Source organism: Hyperolius riggenbachi, chromosome 3 (assembly GCF_040937935.1).
Source record: "Hyperolius riggenbachi isolate aHypRig1 chromosome 3, aHypRig1.pri, whole genome shotgun sequence".
Lineage (NCBI taxonomy): Eukaryota > Metazoa > Chordata > Amphibia > Anura > Hyperoliidae > Hyperolius > Hyperolius riggenbachi.
Genome location: NC_090648.1, coordinates 119,716,683 through 119,741,894, shown reverse-complemented (window position 1 = coordinate 119,741,894; position 25,212 = coordinate 119,716,683). Strand labels below are relative to the sequence as shown.

General features: G+C 45.0%; 1 protein-coding gene across 3 annotated transcripts in view; it reads right to left on the bottom strand.

The window, feature by feature from the left end:
* Positions 1 to 25,212, bottom strand: part of PROM2 (prominin 2) — a 161,712-nt gene that overhangs the window by 48,397 nt on the left and 88,103 nt on the right. For all 3 annotated transcript variants that reach the window (XM_068274833.1, XM_068274832.1, XM_068274834.1), the window contains exons 13-17: positions 24,528 to 24,619; positions 22,217 to 22,301; positions 19,938 to 20,084; positions 12,631 to 12,705; positions 10,954 to 11,046 (exon numbers count right to left, since the gene is read on the bottom strand). In XM_068274833.1, coding sequence (XP_068130934.1) covers positions 10,954 to 11,046; positions 12,631 to 12,705; positions 19,938 to 20,084; positions 22,217 to 22,301; positions 24,528 to 24,619 — 492 coding nt within the window. The remainder of the gene's footprint in view (positions 1 to 10,953; positions 11,047 to 12,630; positions 12,706 to 19,937; positions 20,085 to 22,216; positions 22,302 to 24,527; positions 24,620 to 25,212) is intronic.

Here is a 25,212-nt window from a genome sequence, read left to right as displayed (position 1 = left end):
AGGCTGCTATTTATTATTATAATTTAGAAAATAGATTTTATTTATGAAATCGTGTATGTTTAATTTGGGTCCACTTTAAGGTTTCAAACAACAGAGAAAATGGAAGATAAGATGTAGAATAAAGAGTATTTATTTTGTTTGGGATGGAATATGAGCACACAGCTAGCAGTCAGGGGATTAGAAATTGTGCATCTGTCTCCTGGGCCCTGCAACAGCAGAACCCTCTGCGCCCCTGCTTGTTACAGCCTCCTGCTTAGGATACAAGCTACATACATCACCATCTGGTGTTATTTCAGTATGGATTCCTTCTGACAAGCACACTTTAAAACTGTCATTGTATGTGTACGATATCAGGAGAAATAACACACTATTTTTTTTTCACTTATAGTTACAGAGAGATACAAATTGGTCCTAAAGGACTAATAAACATTTTTGTTAGTACAGACTGTGGGCATGTTTACTAAAAAATAGATAGACAGAATTAGGACAGGTAGAATCCTACTGGGATATTCAGTCTAAGTTTTGAAAAGCTGCCAAACTTTTAAGTTCTGTTATTGGTATACAGATTCTGTGGCTCACAGATATACTTGGCTGAAAATACTTCCCCCATTTGCTACCATCTAGTAACAAAAATATTTGGGGCAAGGACTAGGCTTGCAGACAGATATGATATTCATTTGACTTTGAGGGACCATATGGGACTTATTGGAACCTACTATAATGCCAAGGATAATTCTGACACTCTATAAATTAATAATAATAATAGCAAGAACAACAACTACAACCTCACATAACATTACTTCCTTTGCTGGCATGTTGGTAAGAATCACTTTTAATAATTTTCAGCTGCGCTCACCAACAGGCAATTCCAAAAACAGAATAAATAAATTCTGCATAGCGTTACTCTCTCACATAAAACAGAGTTTTTTTTACTTGACAGATACACCACATGTGCATGCAACCAGGGGACCCCCCCCCCCCCACCAACAGTGATGGGGTTCACCAAATAGTTTCCACCTCACAGTCCAGGTGGATCTAGCATGTTATTACAAGTGTATTGGCAATTTCAGCATCAAGCATCCACTCGACCAACTTTTCTTCGTATAAAACATGCTTTTAATCCGGAAACTTATAAAACAGATATATAAAAAAACACCATCGCATAATACTGCATAACAGTTGCTTCTCTCGCTAATAAAGAATTGCACTTACACCTCCAGATGTGTTGCAGTGCATATCAGGCAATAATTAGCCTTCCAACCGGGCACTAAGAGGGTCAGGAGTGCGGCATCCCGCTTCAGTATCTCCCCTTTCCCTCTGGCGGGTCCCGCAATCAGTTTCCTCCACGCCGGCCAGTTGGTAAGAATGCCTAGTTCTTTTCTACCAATGTTTCTTTACTAAACTTACTTAAACCACTTGCAGATCTCCCTGAAAACCTCACTCCAATATTAGGAATATATATATACATCCTCTATAATAAAACCCCTGTGTCCCTGCGTCACGCTGTTCCTGTGTAGCTGGGTCTGTGCTTTTTGCGCGGTGGGTGGCAGACGTGCGGCAAGAAACACAGACCTAGAGCCTGTTTTTAAATGGGCTTAGATTTGCTAATATTTATATATATATCTATATATATATATGTGTATATAAATATATATATATATATATATATATATATATATATATATATATATATATATATATCTTTATTTCGTTTACCCGCATGCACCACAGTCTCTGTCCAGCTGATCACTGATTGATGAATGGGAGTATGTGTTCCCAAAGCCAGTCAAAGTGGCTGTTAAGTGCCAGTCTTTTTTGGTAGACCACATTGTAGGATCTAGGATGGTGGTGCAAGATATTGTTAGGGCATACACAAGCATGTTAGTAGCCCCTTGTGTGACTGTACATTTTTTATATAAAATTACCAGGATGTAGTTAATATGTTAATATGGAAATGAAATGAGAGCTCTGTGTCAAATGATGCATAAAGGAGGCCCAGATGGGAATTTAAATATACTGTAGTGGGAAGTTAACAGGCTTCCAACGTTATTTTGTGTGGACTGCTAAGTCAAAGTTGTTGACTTGGGTTGTTCATTGTACTTTGTAAAGCACTTTATAAACAGTGTCTATGATATAGTATAGTAGCAGTAGAGTATTGTACCATGCTAGCCATTAGTAAAAGGAAGAGGTTTTGAATCAGGATGATACCATTTATTAGCTAACTTAAAAATATACAAGAGCAAGCTTTCGGCTATTGTGATTTCATCAGTCTGATGAAGGCACAATAGCTTACTCTTACATATTTTTAAGTTAGCCAATAAATTGTATCAGCCTGATTCAAAACTTCTTGCTTATGCTACATAAGTAAATAATAACAAATTTGTCACTAGTAATGCTGGGCAGTTGTGATTAAATATACAACAAGGGATGGAGTTACATATAATATGCCTATCACATACAGGTGTCACTTCTCGTGAGGAAGTTGGTGTGAAAATGGAGTAAACCCACACATGGCCACATCCGCTGAGTACGGCTTACACACACAGCCGCTCCTCCTCTATTGAGAAAACAGTGCGACTCCTGCGGAACTAGTAGGGTCTGTCAGGGAGCCCTCTGTCCATCTCTGACTACATGCCTTATTCACTCTGCATCCTTTTACTTTCCTGGGCTAAGTATTAACCTTCCCTATGCAGACACATATATTTATACACTTTATGTTTTGTTCCCTGGACATATTCAAGGTTTAGTTTGCACACACTAAGAGATATACAATGTGACAGAGACATCTTAGGGGGAGGAAAGGTCCATAGGACACTCCTGGACCATGGATGCACCCAGGTTTAGTGTATTTTTTCCCCCCAGTTTTTGCCCTTTAAACCCAGGTGCGTCTTATAGTCTGGAGCGTCTTATAGTCCGAAAAATACGGTACTGTATTGTACTGTTTGATATATTGTTTTCCACATTAATTATTTCCCCTTTTTTTTTAATAATTATTTCACTTTAGCGCTTATGCATTGCATCAACATCCTTATAACACTGTGAATTTTGTTATTCCTGAACCTGGGTTCAATCCCACAGATGTTCATTTTGAACTGCTGACAGTAAATAGTATTTGGGCAGTAGAATAGCTTAATTTATCATGGCAAAGATTTGTATTGGGTTTTTTATGCTATTTTAATTGTATTGTACTATAATAAGGTATTGCATTAGCATTGACCATGTTATAATAAAGATCCTGTACATAATTTCTACAAACTTTCGCTGAGTGGTGTGATTTTTGGGGGGCTTTTTGTTCTTCTTTGGGGGAACATTCGCAGAGTGAATAGAAATTGGGGATAAATACCTTTGGTTTTTGGCAATTTGATCAAAACATGGAATTGCACATAGAACTGATCATTTGTTTTGTCATATGTAAGGATAGCATGAATGCTATCCTTACAGAAAGTGGAGTGATGACTGGAACTAGCAGTGCAATCTATTCACAAGAGATTGTAGCTGTCCACAATGTGGAAGAGACCATCAAGTGACTTGGTACGGTAAGGACTGCCATGGAGCAGTTGAGTATATTCTCCACTCTACCCACACAAAATGTGAAATTTGCCTGGACTTCCACTTCAAAGTACCTGTAAGAAGTTCACGTCCATCTCCTTGTTTATCCATCTAGGAAATGCTCCAATGCAGAGAGCACACTTTATTGGGTTATTTGAGTTTCCTGACCTAAAACTCTGCTAAGATCAGAGGATGGCACCATAATTGCAGCTGATGCTCTCTCATTTTATAGTTGCTACCACTGACCGTTCTCAGCTGAAGACATGGATGGTCAGTGGACACCAAGAAAATGGGCTGTGTACTAGAGCAGGGGTCCCCAACCTTTTTGAGCCCGGGGCCCCCTATACCGACCAAACTTTTCTCTGGGGCCCGGGGGAGGGGGGCGGGGATTTGGGGGTCGTGGTTAGTGGCGGCGGCAGTCCCCCTCCTGCCTTTTTTCCCCCGATTGTGAGTGTAGTATATACACTCGGCCCCTCAGAAAAACTGCCCAGGGACCACCAAGGGGGCCGCGGCCCCCAGGTTGGGGACCACTGTACTAGAGAACAGGGATGCTTTCTGATACTCTACTGCTGCAACCAAGATGGATAGGATTTTGGCAGTGGCATAGATAAGAAGCTGTGGGCCCCAGTGCGAGTTTTACATTGCCCCCCCCCACCCAGGACTCTATACATAACAATTGATACGGCGTACAAAACACCTGCCAAGGACAAGCCCAATGTCAGAGGTGCAAGAGGGGGATTGGAAACAGTTTGTTAATGATTACTACTATTCAAAGCATCTATATGAGTGATTATTACCAGCACAGGACCAATAAAGAGCTAATACTGCAGTTGAGGGAGGGCCCCATGGGGCTCCTGTGGTCCAGGGATCCCCAATGCAGTCACAACCTCTGCACACCACTGCATTTTGATAAATCTGATCATATAATCTGGCTATCCAGGTGGTTATTATCAGTAGCAATAGCAATATGGGATGCAGAGGCTGCAAATGCACTGGGGGCCAGAGGGGCCCATCAGGAGCCCTCCATCTATCTTATTAGCTTTGCATTGTTGCTTGCTATGCTGGAAATGAACACCTCCATTTGCGCATTGCATAGAGGTAGTCCTTAAGAAACTGTTTCTCTTGATTTTTGCCTCTCTGACACTGAAACTGTCCTTGGTAGGTTTTGGGGCTTCATATCAATAGAGTGCCAGGGGCCCCATGTAAAACTTGCACTGGGACCCCAAGCTCCTCAGTTATGGCACTAGTTATTGTATTTCTATTTCTGTTGTCCTCTAGCATATTTAGAGCTTTGGACTGGGTGATATGGACTGGAGTGTAATAGAAGAGGCCATACTCACTATTTCGAACAAGAATGAGTCAGGTCAGATAATCTGATCATTACAGATTACAGATGGCCGAGTTTATTATTTGTTAGGTTTCATAAACTCCAGGCTAGGGGGGCGTGGCCAGCCGGCAATGGAGTGAGACGTGCCCCGCTGAAGCTCCCGACGTCTTGCGCCCAGCCAGCCCTATCTAATCCGTGTGCCCTCCGGATTTGTGTCCTGCAGCAGCGGCGGAACGTCCAGACCACCCAGTGGGATTATGGAGGCGAAAGAAGCCGGTAGATCGCGGCGAACCCGCCGCGACGACAACGGGGAAGGAGACCTGCACAAGGCCCAAGATGGCGTCAGCGCCACCCCAGGACCCAAACTGAGCAAAGCCGCGCAGAAGGCAAGGGAGGCGGCGGCGGCGAAACTGCAGCAATATGCCTGCCACACCGCAGAGGAGAACACCCAAGGTACACCTGATATTGATGGGGAAACGGAGGGTGATGACTGGGACACAGGATCCCAACATAGAGGGGCAGCAGGATCTGATGCAGGCTCACAGCTCTCCTTAAATGTGCAGCCTGACATAGAGGAGGCAAGCCCAGAGCCAACACTAGCAGACGTTTTGGCCGCAGTATACACATGCAATAAGGCAATTACAGCCCTTTCTGTACAGACTGGGGGCCTGAAAGAGGAGATTGGCCTTCTCAGGCAGGACCTATCAAACATCAGGGCCCGCACTACAGAGCTGGAGGGCAGAGTAAGTGGCTTAGAAGACAAAATGGCTCCGACTATACGTGATCTGAAAAGAGTAATTTCACATGCATTTGCCAATTCCAAGAAGAATGATGATCTGGAAAACAGGCTGAGGAGAAATAATATTAGATTCATAGGTTTCCCAGAGAAGTGTGAGCTACCTGACCCCACTATCTTTATTGAAAAATGGCTGGCGGAAACTTTTGATGTTAATTATCTCACAAAACTGTTTGCAGTTGAACGGGCCCACCGTGTTTCGTTTAAACAACCAAAACCTGGTGCCCCTGCACGCCCTATTCTTGCAAGAATCCTTCATTATAGAGATAGAGAATTGATCCTACAGAAAGCGCGCCAAATGGAATCTATAACTTTTAATGGGCAAAACATTTCACTGTATCCTGACTTTTCTGCAGAAGTGCAAAAACAGCGAGCACAGTTCCTCGTCACCAAGAAACGGCTCCGGAAGCTGAATTTGAAATATGCCATGCTCTATCCAGCAAAGCTCAGAATCATTGTAAAAGATGAGACTCACTTTTTCCAAGACCCAGATGATGCAATGCGATGGTTGGATAAAAATGAACAGCATTTAAAGGCCCAGTCCAACTCTGAAGAATCCTGAATATGCTTACTAATCCTGGGTGGCTGGTCATGTTGGTAACTGTTGGGGCTAGGTTGACCCAAGAACTTTAAGTGTCTACCTACATGCTGGAAGAGAACAGCATGTATGTCTTTGGTGCTATAGGAGGGCAGATACATTTATCCTTGTGGTTACATATTGAATTAAGGGCGGCTGGGGTGCTATTATACCCCTAGTTATTCATGGTCTTATCTTTGATATGTTGAAATTGGTGGGGTGGGGGGGGGGGAGGAAAGTTCAATGTTTAAGGTACATACATACGTTATTGGACATGAAGAAATACAGCATTTATTCAAATGTGTATACATGTATATCTAAAAGGTGTATACGGGTATAGATATGTATAATTATATGTGTCCCTGATTGAGGGGAGGGGTTAAGTATCCTTTAATTAACACGTCGGGAGGCTTCACTCTCGGGAAGTCCAAGTGAGGGGTGCCCTTTGGTTCTTGACAGTGCGTGTGATTTTAATAGTACTGTCGGGCTCCGAGGAATCAGCTCACGCCATGTTGAGGGAATCTCTGGGGATCCGGAGTCCCTCTTGTTTTTTGATCCGAATGAAGATATGGAAATTGATGCTACTGTTACATATGTTATATGCTGAAGTTTATAGCTGTAGTTTAGAGGTTAGGGTTACGGTCACCATTAAGAAAACAACAAGATTCGCAGACCTTCAGAGAGCTGTAAAGCAATTTTTCTACTTTCACTTATGCATTTTAAATGTCTTAGTTGGAACGTGAGAGGGGCGGCCGACGCCACTAAAAGACAGGCCGTGTTTTCCTATTTAAAGCAATTTGCTCCAGCGATTTACTGCCTACAGGAGACACATTTGACACGAGATAGGATTAACTGGTTTAACAAGCGTTGGGTTTCTCACTCATTTCATTCCATGCATTCATCATATTCCAGGGGAGTCTCCATATTAATTCATGTAGGAGTTCAATATGAACACATCCATGAGATAATAGATGCAGAGGGAAGATTTGTACTAATTCATGGGAAACTATTTAAGAGAGAGTGTATCCTAATAGCTATATATATTCCCCCGCCATATTCTTTTAGTGCAATTAAGGAGTTTCTCCCATACATTAAAGATAAAGCCAATCTGCCCCTTTTGATCATAGGCGATTTCAATTGTTGTCTCGACCTAGAGAAAGATAAAATGGACTTTAAGGGAGACTCCCCTAGATATACGCACTTATACAGAACCCTGGGTGAATTAGGTCTTATGGAGTTTTGGAGATTGAGAAACCCGGACCTTGTAGAATATTCATGCTTTAATAAATCCCATATGACCCTATCTAGGATAGATTTGGCAGTCACTAATCAAGCCATGCTACCATATCTTAGGGATATCCATTATGAAGCACGTGGCCTTTCTGATCACTCCCCTATCTGTCTTTCTATGCAGGAATGCAATGTATCCCCCGCCTGTAGGCCCCCGTGGAAGATGAACGCCTTTTGGTTTCCTCTAATTACGTCCCACATCGAAATTTTGAAAAATCTACGCGAATTTTTTGAACTAAATGAATCGCCGTCTGTCTCCCAGTGGACATGGGAAGCCTTTAAAGCATTTATTAGGGGGATCCTGATTGCAGCTATTAATAAAGTCAAAACGAATTCTATCGAGTGGGAAAAAATTCATAAACTTGCAGTTACAAATTCTGAAAAACGATATGTCACAAATCCCACTGAAGAATATAAACAGGAATGGCTTGCCACTCAGGATCAATATCATAAAATGATGCTGAGCAAGGCAAACCAGAGGAGATTCTTTATAAAGCAGGCGTTCTTCGACCAGGGGGATCAGACGGGGCATTTATTGGCTACTATTGTGCGGGCACAAAAAGGCTCTAACTTCATTACTTCATTAAAAACTCCTAGTGGTAGGATAGTCTGCCAGCCCGACGAGGTTTTGCAGGAGCTAAAAAGATTCTATGCTAAATTATATCTATCCAAGGCAACATGCACAGATGCGGAGAGAGTTAACTTTCTTGAGGCAATTCCTCTGGCCAGATTGAGCGAGGAAGAGGTACAATTATTGGAGGCACCATTGTCCATAGACGAATTGGAGATAGCCATGGCATCTATGGCAAACAACAAGGCCCCAGGCACGGATGGGCTCCCATCCGAGACATATAAGCATTATTCAGATATTCTACTCCCTAACTTATTAAAAATGGCAAACAGTGCTCATGAAAAGGGATGTCTACCCCCTTCGCTAAATATGGCAACCATAGTGCTTATCCCTAAAGCAGGTAAGGACCCTTTATTAGCGGAATCTTACCGTCCAATTTCACTGCTAAATGCAGACGTCAAATTGATTGCTAAAGCCTTGGCCAATCGACTCTCTAAAGTAATCCAGTCAGTCATTTCACCAGATCAAACAGGCTTTATGCCTCAGAAAGCCACCGCTAATAACATTCGTAGGTTATATCTAAATTTACAGGCCCAGGCGGACAATGGGGGAAACAGGGCAATTCTGTCCTTAGACATCGCTAAGGCATTTGATAGTGTAGAGTGGGAGTACTTGTACACAGTCCTGGGGTGTATGGGATTTGGGCCATATTTCATTGGGTGGGTAAAAACGTTATACCATTCCCCCTCAGCTGTGATTAGAGCCAACGGCTCGGTATCGCCCTTATTCAGGCTTCAGAGAGGTACAAGACAGGGGTGCCCTTTATCCCCTCTATTGTTCGCTATAGCGATAGAACCCCTGGCAGAAAGCATTAGGCAATCCCAATACATCACAGGTTTCAAATACGGCAGTATAGAAGAAAAAGTCTCGCTCTACGCGGACGACACCCTACTATATTTAGCGGACACACAATTATCACTAGAATCTGCTATCAGTTTATTGAATGAATTCGAGAGATTCTCGGGATTATCAATAAACTGGGATAAGTCCTGCTTAATGCCATTAGATCCCTTTGTAATACCCCAATCAGCGATAAATCTTGACCTGAAAGTAGTGGAGTCTTTTAAATATCTGGGCATAATTATATCAAGAGATCCTCAACAATTCCAACATTTAAATATTGCTCCACTATTAGATAGGTCTAGAGCAAAGATTAAGGCCTGGCTTAAGCTTCCTCTATCAATAGTGGCCAGAGTGAATCTAATCAAAATGGTATTAATGCCTCAGATACTATACTACCTGCATAACTCTCCGGTTTGGCTGCCCAAAAAACTATTCAAAGTTTTCGACAAAATGTTTAGAGACTTAATTTGGAACAAAAAACAACCACGGATTAAATTAGAGCGGCTACAATACCCTAAGGATGAGGGCGGGCTGGCTGTCCCCAACCCATGGATATACTTCTTAGCCTCCCAGCTACAACATTTGGGTGGGTGGGAACAGAATGATTTAAGGGAATCTAGTAGGGATCTTTTAAATCACTGGTTGAGTACGAACTCAATATACGAAGCGCTGGAGGGTGGCAGGGCCAACCTCACGGATCCAAAAATGCCCACTTTGGTTCTTATGCACAAGACATGGCATAAGATTCGTTACTTACAAAAGATAGAAGGATATACTAAATTTACACCAATCTGGCGGAATTCAAACCTTCCAGAACTGAATAACCTAGACTTTGGTCATAGGTGGGAGGGGGCAGGTGTTGACAAGTTAAGCCTAGCCTTTCCTAAAAATAAACTAATATCTTTAGACGCGCTGCTGCAGCTAATGCCAAACACTCCTAAGGGAATACTTCAATTTCAGTATTTACGATTTGCTCAAGCTGTAAAGAAACAGGCAGAAACATTCCAATTTAGGTCTCAGGCATCCTCTGTAATAAATATGGTTACACAGGCCTACACTAAGCAAGGTTTAATATCCTTATGTTACGGTATGTTATTAGATGATTTTCTAGACAAATTCCCACTATTATCTAGAAGGGCCTGGGATAAAGATATTCCAACGTTATCAGATCAGGAGTGGTTAGAGGCACTACAGGCGGTTCCACTTCTCTCAATTAATGCCACTCAAAAATTGACGCAGTTACAAATTATTCATAGGACACACTACACGCCTAGCCGTCTGTATCGCTTCGGCATGCTCCCTTCCCCGACTTGTACCAGATGTGCTAGAGACCACGGGGATCTCTTACACATGTTATGGAATTGTCCCAAGCTTAGGAGATATTGGGGAGGGGTATTGGATGCTATAGATCAAATATTCCAAACAAAGGTCCCGCGCACAGCACTGGTATGTATTCTGGGAGCATATGAGGACGGGAATATATCTGAACATTCTAGAATAGCTGTGTTGAGAACACTATTTATAGCTAGAAAATTGATACTGCAATTATGGAAGCAAGTTAACCCCCCGTCCCTGAAAATGTGGATTAGGCAAATTAATGACTCTTTAAAACTTGAAAAAATTACATATACACATAGGAATGCTACTGAAAAATTTAAAAAAAAATGGGGTAAGTGGCTGAATGCGCAGGACTTTGTTGACCCAGACCTGGTGCGAGAACGAATATTGGCTACAATAGGAATATCCAGAAGCTCTGTGAATAACATGTAATAACGAATCTTTGCCATACTAAGCAATGCTTTTTCTTTCTATGTTCTTCTGATGTATGCTTACTGAAGGATGCAATGTACAGACTGTTATTATTGGTGACCTCAATAAAGCTTTTTTGTTGAACAAAAAAAATAAACTCCAGGCTAGTGCATTTAAGTGAATGTACTTACCATAGTAGCCTCTTGATCTCGCACTGTGGTATTCAGTATACTCTTCAGAGTCTCGGTGTCATTTTCCAGTTGACTTCTTATTGTGGCATTGTTCTGTGGCAAGGAAAAATGTATAGGCAGGCAAATTAGTGCAGAGCAGACCGCGACCCTGGGTAGATTCCGGCTGGGGTAATGCCACTTGCTCTAATCCTGGTGTAATTACACTACTAAATCCCAAAACATTAATGCCAAGAGCAGGAAAGATTTAGATACAATCTGCTGAATTATGACATGCAGCATGTGTTCATGAATGGCTGGCTGCTACGGGAGACTTAAAGGTCTTAAAGGGGTCATTCTGAGGTCCAGGTATGACTGTGTTTTTTTCGAGTGTGTTAAAGCTAACTTATCCTCTAATTTCTTAAAGGAAACCCTCACACCAAATACATTTTTTTTTGCTTCATTTTCTTTTCTTTTAGATCACATGTAATATTATCAGCTGTGCTGATAAAGCTTCCAGAAAAAGAAGACTCTGTGCAGTACTGGGTAAGGATGAGTGGAAAATTCTCCTAAGGTGCACATTTTCACTGACCAGGAAATGGAAGGCAAGGCACACTAGTAAATTGAAGCTACTAACTTACCTGGCAGCTCTTGTAAGATATCAAAGCTAAAAGGTTGGAGAAAGGTGATTACTCATCTTCCAAGAAAGCCTTCCTCCAATACCTTTTTTTCCAGATCTCCCTTTTTAGTGTCCAGCTTCATCCAGTAACATTTGTCTATCCTGTTCCATTTGGTCATGGTATTTGTGAGGTGGTGCTGGCCTTGCCATTCACAGTTCCTCCTTACTATAATGCCGAGCATAGGAAGGGGAGGGACTGGAGGCCATTTTGCTAATGCGCACTGGAGTGTCTACACTGCTGTGAGAGTGGGGCTGGGGAACAAGCAGGGCCGGGCCGAGGCATAGGCTGGAGAGGCTCCAGCCTCAGGGCGCAGTGTAAGAGGGGGCGCAGAATTCATTCAGCTGTCATTCCTAATTGTGTTTGAAGCAGAAAGAAATAAGAAAAGGGGATACATGGCAGTGACTGCAAGCCAGATAACTACATATTAAGGTGTTGGGGAGGTTGTGGGCCCTGTGGCGCCTCTTAGTCTAATAGCAATCAGTGTGTGATGGCTGGGGTGGGAGGGATGGAGGGGCGCACTTTGGGGTCTCAGCCTTGGGTGCTGGAGGACCTTGTCCCAGCTCTGGGAACAAGAGACCCAGCAAAGAAAAAAAGAGGCACAGCAGAGACCTGACAGAACTTTCCTGGAGATGTGTGTCATCTTTTCGTTCCACAGGAAAGAATTAGAGGTACCCAGAGTTCCACTACACCACAGCTGCTAGCTGGTATCTTTGTAGTATTTGCTAACATGCCTTCCACCTCCTTGTTCAGAGTAAATATGCATGTTAGGAGATTTTTTTGCTCATTTTTTTGTCGAGCTTGAATATTCACCAGTCATTTTCACATCATCGACAATGCTATTTTCAATATAGTCGTGAATTTACAATGTCTTTTTGAAAAAATATATTTAAAATCGAAAATAGCATCGTATTCTTTTTCACTGGAGTTCTTGTGAATTGATCGATGGTAATTGGAGATCTATTTTAGCTATACAATGTGCATGTAATATCACATAAGCAGATAATGGTAACTATGTAATTACCTGCATAGCAGAGATAGCTTCTAATGCCGGAACACTGTCCTTCAACACATGCAGCATATCAAATGGTGTTTGCAGCTGGTAAGGGGAAGAAGGATTGTTGATGAATAACACATAGAAAACTTTTTCACTCACTGGCTTTAAAAGAGATCAGTGTGCAAAAATATACCATTATTGACTAAATTAAAATGGAAAATTTATTCTGCCACCACTACTGGTAGGAATAAGCATCAGCAGGGAGGGTGGTAAGGGATAGGCTTTAGCAGGGAGGGTGGTAAGGGATAGGCATCAGCAGGGTGGGTGGTTAGGGATATGCTTCAGCAGGGAGGGTAGTTAGGGATAGGCATCAGCAGGGTGGGTGGTTAGGGATAGGCATCAGCAGGGAGGGTAGTTAGGGATAGGCATCAGCAGGGTGGGTGGATACAGATAAGCATCGGCAGGGTTGGTGGTTAGGGATAGGCATCAGCAGGGTGGGTAGTTAGGGATAGGCATCAGCAGGGTGGGTGGATACAATGAGGAATCGGCAGGGTTGGTGGTTAGGGATAGGTTTCAGCAGGGAGGGTAGTTAGGGATAGGCATCGGCAGGGTGGGTGGTTAGGGATAAGCTTCAGCAGGGAGGGTAGTTAGGGATAGGTATCAGCAGGGTGGGTGGTTAGGGATAGGCATCGGCAGGGTGGGTGGTTAGGGATAGGCTTCAGCAGGGAGGGTAGTTAGGGATAGGCATGAGCAGGGTGGGTGGTTAGGAATAGGCATCGGCAGGGTGGGTGATTAGGGTTAGGCATCAGCAGGGAGTCTTGTTAGGGTTAGGCATCAGCAGGGAGTCTTGTTAGGGATAGGCATCAGCAGGGAGGGTGGTTAGGGATAGGCATCAGAAGAGTGGGTGGTTAGGGATAGGCATCAGCAGCGAGGTTGGTTATGATTAGGCATCGATAGAAGGAGGGTTCTGTGTGATAGTAGGGTTAGGTTTAGCTGTAGTAAAATATTGGTGACATTTACTGATAATTTACTATTGGAATTGCCACTGTAAAATAGTAGAATATCAGTAAATGTTACTGATATCCTACTGTTGGCTATATCCAGGTGTCCAAATTTCTTCTCACCTTTATTTTGCGACGCCTTTAAGAAGTAGCCATGGGATGTCTCAATATAAATCCATGGGGCATGTATTGCTATGTTTTCTGATAAGATGTAACAGCCAGAGATACTGAACAGATAATCCATTCAAGTGAATGGAGATTTTGATCTACAATCGCAGCACTTAGTATCACCATAACAAACCTGTTTTGTACAAATTTAGTGTGATAAAAGTTGGGACTAGCTGGATTACTGGAATTTTATCATCACTGTGTTTGCTCTTGAAGGTCAACTGCAGTTCAAACAGAATCCAGTTTTCTATAGACTAAATTTGAATCTAATTGTGTAGATACAGTGTGTTGCCTCTGCACCACAAGCACAGTGAAGATATGTAAACCTTGCAAGACTGAAGCTATTGAGATCTCCCCTCCCCAACACCTCAGGGACCTGCCACGAGTCCAAAGCTCTCTGTTAAATTAGAAGGTGCCTAGCCAAGCATTAAAGGGCAATGGACATGGGTCAGGTCACTAGGGAAATGTATGCTATTTAGGATTACTGATGGTCGATAGGATTACACTTTGAAATGATCTTGGGTGTGTAGAAACATTTCTCTTTCAAAGGAATCCAGTGACAAGCTACATCAATTTCTAATTATCTTCTGCTTCCATTAAGAGGCCTGGAAGTGTTGAAAAATCACTACTTGTTGATTAGAACATTAATAAGGGCTGCTTGAGACTGACCAGTTATTTAAGCAGGCACTGGGGGCCCTTTTTAGTAACCATTGACTGATTCCATTAGCAGGTACTGGCTTTCACTGGTACTTTTAGTGACATTGACTGTGCTTGCTAGTGATCGTAGTGGTATTCGCAGGCATTTTCTATTGACTCCAATGGCGATTAACTCATTAGTCAGTGCTACCAAATGCCTGCAGCAGTAATTTAAAGAGGAACTTCAACCCAGGATTGAACTTCATCCCAGAGCTTTCTCTCACAGAGAGCAAAGGAAATTTATATTATGTGCAACATAAACATTTGTAATTGTGTGTGTGTGTGTGAAGCCTGATACCTGACAGGCTTTTGATTTCATATAACTCTGCTTCAATATTACATTGTTCTTCGCATGTCAGACTGCAGAGATTCATACCTCTGCAAATGGAACATTCCAAACATAGCTAAAATCTACACACTATGAATTACAGATTTTGCCTCTGATATTTAACATGGAAAGTAGGTAAATGTTTACTCAGCTTCTTAGACATTATTTGTACATTGTCATTTTAGAACACTTGGGTATATTAATAGTGTTCCTTTAAATGCGCTGTGGAACCACCTCCTTAGGGTTCCACTGTTGTAGCACTTTTATGATTGTCCAAAGCACCTGCTACTGGGCCCCAGCCCTTTGGCTTTAGTCGTTTCGAGTCTCACACCATGCAGCCAGTGGAGTCAGACCAGAGTCAAAGTAATAAAGTATTGGAGGCAGATCATCAGTATAGAAGTCAGGCAACTAGCATTGTTTATTAGAGAATGAAGATGGCAGCCTCCATATTCCTCACTTCAGGTTCCCTTTAACGCACAAAAGGGAGTGTAAATGCTAGGTATCTACTAAGAAATTCTTTCAAATGCTTTAAAAAATGCATACAGTGCCAAGGCTGCCATCAGGGCAGTACAGCCAGTACCACTGTATGGGGCCTATCCTGGGTCTGGGGCCGTAACAGTGGCTCTGCCACACAGGCCCCAGCTGTGATAATAAAACAAATACTGGTTCCTGCTGCCCCGCCCACCGATGCTGTGTCTGTGTAACTCACCTGATTCCAGCGCAGGAGTCCTCTCTCCTCTTCACTCTCCAGCAGCCCTTAGATCATGGCCCTCCAGCTGTTAAGGAACTACAAGTCCCACAATGCATTGCAGGAGTCTGACAGCCACAGTCATAAAAGCAAATGCATTGTGGGACTTGTAGTTCCCAGGGGCGTTTCTAGGGTCCCTGGAGATCAGTGGCACCTGTGGGCACCAGGAGGGGAGGTACATGGCAAAAAATGGGCGTGGCCATGCGGTGAGTGGGCGTGGCCATGGGTGGGGCCAAATGTACATGAACTTAGCAGCGGTGTAAGCTACGGATAACGGGCCTGCCCATCGAAATATTGGACGGAGCCCCCTGTCCTTTATTTCGATCATTTACAATCAGTATAGGCATAGATCAAAGATGTATACGCACATACAATTTTGATTGGTCAATCACTGACCCCCAATTTCCCACCCCCGTGCAGTAAGTGGGCCAACAGACAATGAATTTTATGAACAGAGCTAAAATTGGCTAATCAAAATTGTATGTGTGTACCAGGCTTTACAGCTAATACTGTACATACTGAAAGTAGCAGGGATCAGCATACAATACAGCTGGTTTACAATCAATAAAGGCACAGAGTAACACCTTACACTGTACACACTGGAGGTAAATCAGCACACAGTGCAAGCACTAGAGAACAGCGTATACTGTACATACTGTAGGCAGCAGAATTCAGCACACTGCAGCTAGCGTGCCAAAAATATGACGATCACGTTGTGTGGCGTGCTTATCGCGCCGCACCAAAAAATGGGTGGGCCATGGACCAGAATATAGGTGTGGTAACGGGTGGAGACAAATTTACATGAACCTAGCAATGGTGGGACATCAGATTAGGACAGTGGTGGCGAACCTTTTGGAGGCCGAGTGCCCAAACTGCAACCCAAAAGTCACTTACCGGTATCTATCGCAAAGTGGCAACAGCAATTTAAACTAAATACTGTACAAACGTTTTAACTCATACATGAACATTATGGAAAATCCAAGTTGAAAATAAACTTTGAAGATAAACAATTTCATCCATCCTACTCCTGAAAAATGTATTCAATTTTTTAGAACCTCCCAGTTTTATTTTCTGTTTTAAAACGCTAAAAAAGTAGGTTTAATGCTATTGTCTCATATGATAAGGATTCAGCTTTTCCCATAGTCTCGCAGTTAGCAATCATGTGACCCCCAACAAGACATATTCAGCAATCATGAGGCCCCCAACAAATCAGGAGGCCCCCAACAAGACAAATTCAGCAATCATGAGGCCTCCAACAAATCATGAGGCCCCCAACAAGACAAATTCAGCAATCATGAGGCCCCCAACAAGACAAATTCAGCAATCATGAGGCCCCCAACAAATCATGAGGCCCCCAACAAGACAAATTCAGCAATCATGAGGCCCCCAACAAATCATAAGGCTCCCAACAAGACACATTCAGCAGTCATGAGGCACATAAATAGACAGCATTTCACATAAATAGGCAGAATGCCCCCTTAATATGGTAGCCCCCCCAAGTTAGGTAGTGAGTGACAGGGACCCCCAGGTTAGCTAGTGAGTGACAGGCGCCTCCAGTTAGGTAGTGAGTGACAGGGACCCCGATAGTGAGTGACAGGGAGCACCTTTAGGTAGTGAGTGAGTGCCAGGGAGCCCCTTTAGGCAGTGAGTGAGTGCCAGGAAGCCCCTTTAGGCAGTGAGTGAGTGCCAGGAAGCCCCTTTAGGCAGTGAGTGAGTGACAGGGAGCCCCTTTAGGCAGTGAGTGAGTGACAGGGAGCCCCTTTAGGCAGTGAGTGAGTGACAGGGAGCCCCTTTAGGCAGTGAGTGAGTGACAGGGAGCCCCTTTAGGCAGTGAGTGAGTGACAGGGAGCCCCTTTAGGGAGTGAGTGAGTGACAGGGAGGCCCTTTAGGGAGTGAGTGAGTGACAGGGAGGCCCTTTAGGGAGTGAGTGAGTGCCAGGGAGCCCCTTTAATGAGTGAGTGCGTGCCAGGGAGCCCCTTTAGTGAGTGAGTGCGTGCCAGGGAGCCCCTTTAGTGAGTGAGTGCGTGCCAGGGAGCCCCTTTAGTGAGTGCGTGCCAGGGAGCCCCTTTAGGGAGTGGGTGCGTGCCAGGGAGCCCCTTTAGGGAGTGGGTGCGTGCCAGGGGAGCCCCTTTAGGGAGTGAGTGAGTGCCAGGGGAGCCCCTTTAGGGAGTGAGTGAGTGCCAGGGGAGCCCCTTTAGGGAGTGAGTGAGTGTCAGGGGAGCCCCTTTAGGGAGTGAGTGAGTGCCAGGGGAGCCCCTTTAGGGAGTGAGTGAGTGCCAGGGAGCCCCTTTAGGGAGTGAGTGAGTGACAGGGAGCCCCTTTAGGGAGTGAGTGAGTGACAGGGAGCCCCTTTAGGGAGTGGGTGCGTGCCAGGGAGCCCCTTTAGGGAGTGGGTGCGTGCCAGGGAGCCCCTTTAGGGAGTGGGTGCGTGCCAGGGGAGCCCCTTTAGGGAGTGAGTGAGTGCCAGGGGAGCCCCTTTAGGGAGTGAGTGAGTGCCAGGGGAGCCCCTTTAGGGAGTGAGTGAGTGCCAGGGGAGCCCCTTTAGGGAGTGAGTGAGTGCCAGGGGAGCCCCTTTAGGGAGTGAGTGAGTGCCAGGGGAGCCCCTTTAGGGAGTGAGTGAGTGCCAGGGGAGCCCCTTTAGGGAGTGAGTGAGTGACAGGGAGCCCCTTTAGGGAGTGAGTGAGTGACAGGGAGCCCCTTTAGGGAGTGAGTGAGTGACAGGGAGCCCCTTTAGGGAGTGAGTGAGTGACAGGGAGCCCCTTTAGGGAGTGAGTGAGTGCCAGGGAGCCCCTTTAGGGAGTGAGTGAGTGCCAGGGAGCCCCTTTAGGGAGTGAGTGCGTGCCAGGGAGCCCCTTTAGGGAGTGAGTGAGTGACAGGGAGCCCCTTTAGGGAGTGAGTGAGTGACAGGGAGCCCCTTTAGGGAGTGAGTGAGTGACAGGGAGCCCCTTTAGGGAGTGAGTGAGTGACAGGGAGACCCTTTAGGGAGTGAGTGCGTGCCAGGGAGCCCCTTTAGGGAGTGAGTGAGTGACAGGGAGCCCCTTTAGGGAGTGAGTGAGTGACAGGGAGCCCCTTTAGGGAGTGAGTGAGTGACAGGGAGCCCCTTTAGGGAGTGAGTGAGTGACAGGTAGCCCCTTTAGGGAGTGAGTGAGTGACAGGTAGCCCCTTTAGGGAGTGAGTGAGTGACAGGTAGCCCCTTTAGGGAGTGAATGAGTGACAGGGAGCCCCTTTAGGGAGTGAGTGAGTGCCAGGGAGCCCCTTTAGGGAGTGAGTGAGTGCCAGGGAGCCCCTTTAGGGAGTGAGTGAGTGCCAGGGAGCCCCTTTAGTGAGTGAGTGACAGGGAGGCCCCCTCTCTAGCCGCCGCCGCTCCCCCCCCTACCTCTCAGCAGACCTCAGGATCAGCGGCGACCCGACTAGATGTACGAGCGGGCGCTGGACGCACCCGCTCGATATGCGGAAGTGATGTCACTTCCGCATATCAGTGCGGGCGCTGGGTCCTAGCGCCCGCACGATTGGTCGCCGGCTCGCCGCCTGATCCTGAGGTCTGAGACGCGGCGGCTGGAGGGAGCCGCTGACAGAGGGGGCAGCGGCGGCCGGGAGATCCGTGGCACCCCAGGAAAGATTGGGGGCACGTGCCCCCCTAAAACAGGGCTAGTGACGCCCCTGGTAGTTCCATAACAGCTGGAGGGCCGAGTTTGCCCATGCCTGCCTTAGATGCTTCTGCCTGCATGACGGGTGAACTCACGTGACATGCAGGAAGACTGGGGCAGAGAGATACAGAGCAGAATGATTGCAGAGTGCAGGAGAGAGCAGTGAAGAAAGGAGTCAGGGGCCCAGAGCTGCGGGGACCCCAACTACTAACCTTCCCTTTCCCCGATATGGGGGACTATACTCCAGATCAGGTGTTTTTGATGGCCACACTTCTTTCATGACCCTTGTAAGATGGCCCCAGGGAACATTTAGGGGCCCCCATCAAATTTTAGCTGGGGGGGGGCATACATTTTAGTTACACCACTGAGAGGAACCTATAATTTTGAGGGGAAATGCTGGCTAATTTTTTTGGGGGGAACGCTAGCTAATTTGGGAGGGGGGGGGGGGGGACAAGCTGGCTAGGGGGGCCCATTAGGTTTGCCTAGCATGGGGCCCAGAAATGTCTTGATTGCAGCCCTTTACAGTTTAAGTGTTGTATGTACATTTCTATAGGTTTTTCTTTTTTAAAAGGGTCCATTCTAACTAATCCTCTTCATAGTTTATAGTTTGGTTTAAAATGACTGGACTGTAACAGGCATGCCTCATTTTTGTATTTCCTGTATGTTGTTTATGTAGAATTGTATAAGCTATATAGCATTGCCTGAGGCAGGATGCTATTTATGCAGTTAGATCCACAGTACCCCACCTGTGCCCGGAGGCTATCGAAGGGGATCGCTTCCACTCCGCTTCTGTTATACTCCTGCAGAGCCCTCACGGCTATAGTGGACATCATGTTCAGCGCAGCCACGTTCACTGTGAAGTTGTCAATCTTCTTCTCTAGATCTCCTGTGTACTAGGAGGAGCAGACGGGTAAGTACTGTGAAAACTGGGTTATTACAATGCAGCCTGTCTCTGGGATTACTGGTTTGTCCCTTTCATCCTGCTGATGTTACTCATATCTTATTAATATGCATGCCACAGAGTGACTCAGCTATCATACAGAAAAGGAATATTGTCCAGTGCTGCTCGGATACCCCTTTTCAAAATCCGAATTGAGTTCGGATCCGGATACCCAGATATCCGGATCCGAATCGGATATCTGAATCCGAAGTTTTTGGTATCCGAGTAAACTCGGATATTGAACCCAATATTCTGAAAATCCGGTCGGATTCGGATATCCGGATGGAAAACCGGAAGTGACCTGAAAATGGCTGAAAATGCTTCCAAAAGTCTCTTCACATGGCAAAACCCCCTTTCGGAGGTCTCTCCCTCCCTCTCTCTCTCTCTCTCTCTCCCTCTCTCTCCCTCCCCCCCCTCTCTCTCTCCCCCTCTCTCTCCCCCCTCTCTCTCTCCCCTCCCCCCCCCCCTCTCTCTCTCTCTTGGCCTGACAGCCGTCAAAAGGTATTTTTGCCATTGAACATTGAAGGTGATTTTAGCTTCTGCTCGGATATCTGAACAAACTATCCACCCGGATTTCGGATTTCAGATGGGAAATCCGAGTTTACTCGGATAGTGCTATTCAGATTTAAAAAAAAAAATATCCAAATTGCTATTCCAAGTTCGGATAGTGGAAAAAGTTCAGATTATCTGGGTAGTTCGGATACCCGAATATTGGATGAGCACCACTGATATTGTCATCCCTGTACACACAATACTAGCCTGAAGCTGAAGCTAGACATTACTGCAATGATAATATAAAATCATACTACGTACGTAGGAGTTTGTGTTATTGGTATAGAACATAACATATAACTAGTATCTTCCGGTCTTTTCTGGGAAGAACACTACCTGTAGCAGCTTTTCTCCGGTTTAACCACTTGATGACCGCAGTTTTAACCCCCCTAAAGACCAGGCTGTTATTTGCAGCACTGGGCTGTGCAGGCTTTTCAGCCTCCTGCAGAGCCCAGCTAAGGAGCATGGCGATCGGACTCACCTCCTATTTTTGTCCCTAAGGGGACATGCTGCCGGAGGGGTCCGATCGCTGCTGTCACATTTTTTTTTTCTCAGCCTGCATCAGGCTGTTTATCTCTCCCTCCTACCCTTCCCTCCTCCCCTCCGTGCAGAGAGTTGAACAGGACAGCGATCCGTCCTGTTCCGCCTCTCATAGGCATCAGCCTATGAGAGGACGGCGATCCTCGGCCAATCAGAGGCCGGGGATCGCCGATCTCGTACAGCGCTGCCGGGGACCGCAGTGCTGTACGCTTGTTAACAAAGGGGATTTCTTCCTCTTTCGTTTACAAGCAGCCTGCTAGCTGCGATCAGCGGCTAGCAGGCTATTCACGGAACTCTACTCCGTGAACGGACAGGGAACGATCGCGCATGCGCTCGGCCGTTCCCTGCCAAACTGCAGCTTCAGGACTTGACGACAATTGGCTTTAGGCGGTCCTGGGGCTGCCACCGCGGTCACACCCATTGTCGTGAGGTGGTCTTCAAGTAGTTAAAAGGTGCACAGAAATTTGGGTGCCCAGTAATGCTGGTAGTAAAATATCAGTATTTAATACCAATATTTTACTATTAGAGTAACCCCCCCCCCCCCCACAAACTACCTTCCTGATGCCCAATCCTACCCCCCCCCCTTCCCCAGAAGCTAACTGCCAGACAGCCAACCCTACACCCCCCGCTCTTAAACTACCTCCCCGATGCCTAACCCTAAGCCCCCCCCCACGCAAACTACCTGCCTGACACCCAACCCTAAGCACCCTCCCCGCAACACAAACTACTTGCCTGACACCTAACCCCAACCATCCCCGCACAAACTACCTGCCTGACACCTAACCCTAAATCCCGCTTGCTGGATAAACTACCTGCCTGACTCTCAACCCTAAACACCCCCTCCCCCCCTGCTCAAACTACCCGCCTGACGCCTAACCCTAAACCACCAGGCAGGTAGTTTGTGCTGGCGCCCAAATTGCCTGCTTTTGAGTATGGAGGTGTGAAGGCATACGTTTACTTTTTCACGTTAAAGTCATGTGGATCATAGCTTACCTGGGTTATGTTGAAAGCGCTATCCAGGTCAATAGGACTACTAAACTGTAGAACATCCCAAATTGGAGAACCGCTCTTGCACTTTCTGGGATAAGAGGTACAAAGTAAGTCAAAAGTCACAAAAGTAGGACTACAGGCCTAGGATTAAGGCTTGACGGGGGTTGTAACATCCAAAAAATAACAAATTAGCAAAAAATAGTTAGTGCCCCCAAAATATATGTAAACCCCTTTTTTTTCAAAAAATATTTTGGTAATTTGAACCCAATCACAGAACTCGGAAGTATTTGGCCAATCAGAAAATGCAAAAAATGACCAAAAATATACTGCTCGGAAAACGGAACTCGCAAATCTGATTACTGCAGAAATACTGCATTACCTCAACTCGGTAATTTGAGCCCAATCACAGAACTTTGAAGCATTTGACCAATCAGAGAATGCAGAGTTAACTCCGAAGTATTTGGCCAATCAGAGAATGCAAAAAACGGCCAAAAATACTTGGAAATCGGAACTCCGCAGAATTGGTTATTTGTCATTTCCGACCATCCCTAATTTAGACCAGTTTTGTAAATCAGGCACATCACATCAACATTCAACTGCTTCATTTTCCACTAACCCAGCAGTGTCCAACTCAAATACACTCCAAAAGACCCCTCAGACCACGCCCACCGCTTCTTCTGTCGGCTATTATCAGGCCGCAGGTTTCAGGCCACCTCCACCAGAACTTCAAGGCACAGAAACTCATTTTTTCTCTTTACTGTGAACCTCTTGAACTCCCTCCATGCCCTTCCATCTCTAGCTCTTACCACCCCCTTACTTTCTTCCCTGTAAGGTTGAGGCTGCCGGACCGTTAGACTGTCGACTGTTTTGTAATGATCATATTGTCTTGCTAACACAGCTGTTTATTGTGCTTTGCTTTATTGTATTATCTATATTCCTTTTCTACTCTGAGCTATGTAAGTGCCAAACCCAATTATGGGCATAACCCAGCCGTGCTTACGCAGAACTTAAAGTTCTCCACCCCTTATGACATCACTTAAGCTAGCCAATCCTAAAGTGCCACAAAAATTCTAAATCACCCTTACCTCCTACCACCAACTGTCCAAAAAGGTGGACCTGATGGGAGACAGGACTTCGAAAAGCACCCCACCCATATGTGTCATGCTGGACACCAGAGTACTTCCTGAAAGTGTCAAATAGTGATGGTAAAGTAGATGCAAACAACACGAAGTCGATGCAAATACATGCAAACCCTCATGCAAATCCATGCAGCCCGAAAATGAACCAAGCGAACCCTACCTCCACGGGACTTCATCGGCCTACTCCCAAGCCGCACAAACAAAAATCCGCACAGACCCGCATCAACCTCGAAGCCACCCGCATCCACCCGACCACCTCTAGTGTCAAAACATATCACCAATCATGTGATGTGCGTATGTACGTGCGTGTAAAAGCGTCTGCACATGCGGAAAAGAGTACGCATTAACTAACCTCACTGGATGTAAGTATAAACGTATGCGTTAAACCGTATACGTATGCGGAAAAAAGTATGCATAAACCAGTGCAATAAGACATCACCAATCACGTATGATCCGCGTCACCATTCGCATAAGACGACAACTAGGGCAGTCCATATATGTATCAATGCGCAAAAAGCGTACAAACCCGTAAAAAAATAAGCATGCAAAAATATATATCCCTTCCCTTGTAAACCGCAGGTGGTACATAACAGATACGGGACACATATGGGTGAATAAATGGACTGGAATGGCATCCCTAAAAGGGTCAAAACAAAAACAAAAAAGAATAAACCAGGGGGGGGGGGGGGGGGAATCAAAAATTCTGTCCCCATACTCCCTCTGCACCCCAAATGTACAAAGGAGGCACACATTACAACATTATTAGAAGCTCATCTAGATATGAACTAATGTCTACAGTGCCTTGTGGTAAATCTGGCCCTGGGGGCCTACTTTAGTTATTGTGGCTCATTTGGCATGGTAGGTCCTATAATGTGATGCAGGGAGTGTGGGGATGGGGCTCTTGAATGAATGTTAGCACTCCCACCTCCATCACAAAACACGTACACGTGCACACACACGCACGCATACACACACGTACACACACGTACACACACACGTACGTACACACACACACACACACACCTTTTCTCAATTATCTTTCACTGTATTTTTTTCACCCATTAGCACTGAACAAAGGTCTGTTTGCAGGATCCAGTTAAGTTCCTAGTGCACTTCACAAGCACATCTTCTATAGACAAGACAGAGTAGCACAAGATCTGCAGCACATTACTTACTTATACATGTCTGTGAAGCTGGAACTTTCTCTGAGTCCCAGCTGTTTCTTCAAGTTGATATTATTTGGGAGGTTTTTGGGGTCATCCAGAAACTGTAATTGAATAATGACATAAAGCAAGAATCACGGTTAATGAAACAATTGTGATCAGAGATGTGCCTGAATTTTGAGTGAAATCAATTTTTTCAGCAAAAAAACAACAACAACAAAAAAAAAACACTTTCTGCTCATACGGTGGGATGCGAAAGTGTGGGCAACCTTGTTAATTGTCAAGATTTTCTTGTATAAATCCTTGGTTGTTACGATAAAAAATGTCAGTTAAATATATCATATAGGACAGTGTTTCTCAACATTTTATTGGTATGTACCCCTTTTAAAACCCTGTACTCACCAAGTACCCCCTAGCATAGTAAACATTATCACACGTACCCCTTGACAAATATATATTTAATCGTTGTACATTATAATTGGTTCTAAACTGTTTCCAAGCATTTCCTATTGCTTATAATTAGCTAAAACACTAATTTGATGTGGTTTAAATAAGATTTATCATTTTCTAAAACTCTAAATTTGTTATTCTTGGTTAAGTATATAAAGCTCGAGTACCCCCTGAAACCATCAGAAGTACCCCCTGGGGTACGCGTACCACACGTTGAGAACCTAGGATATAGGAGACACACACAGTG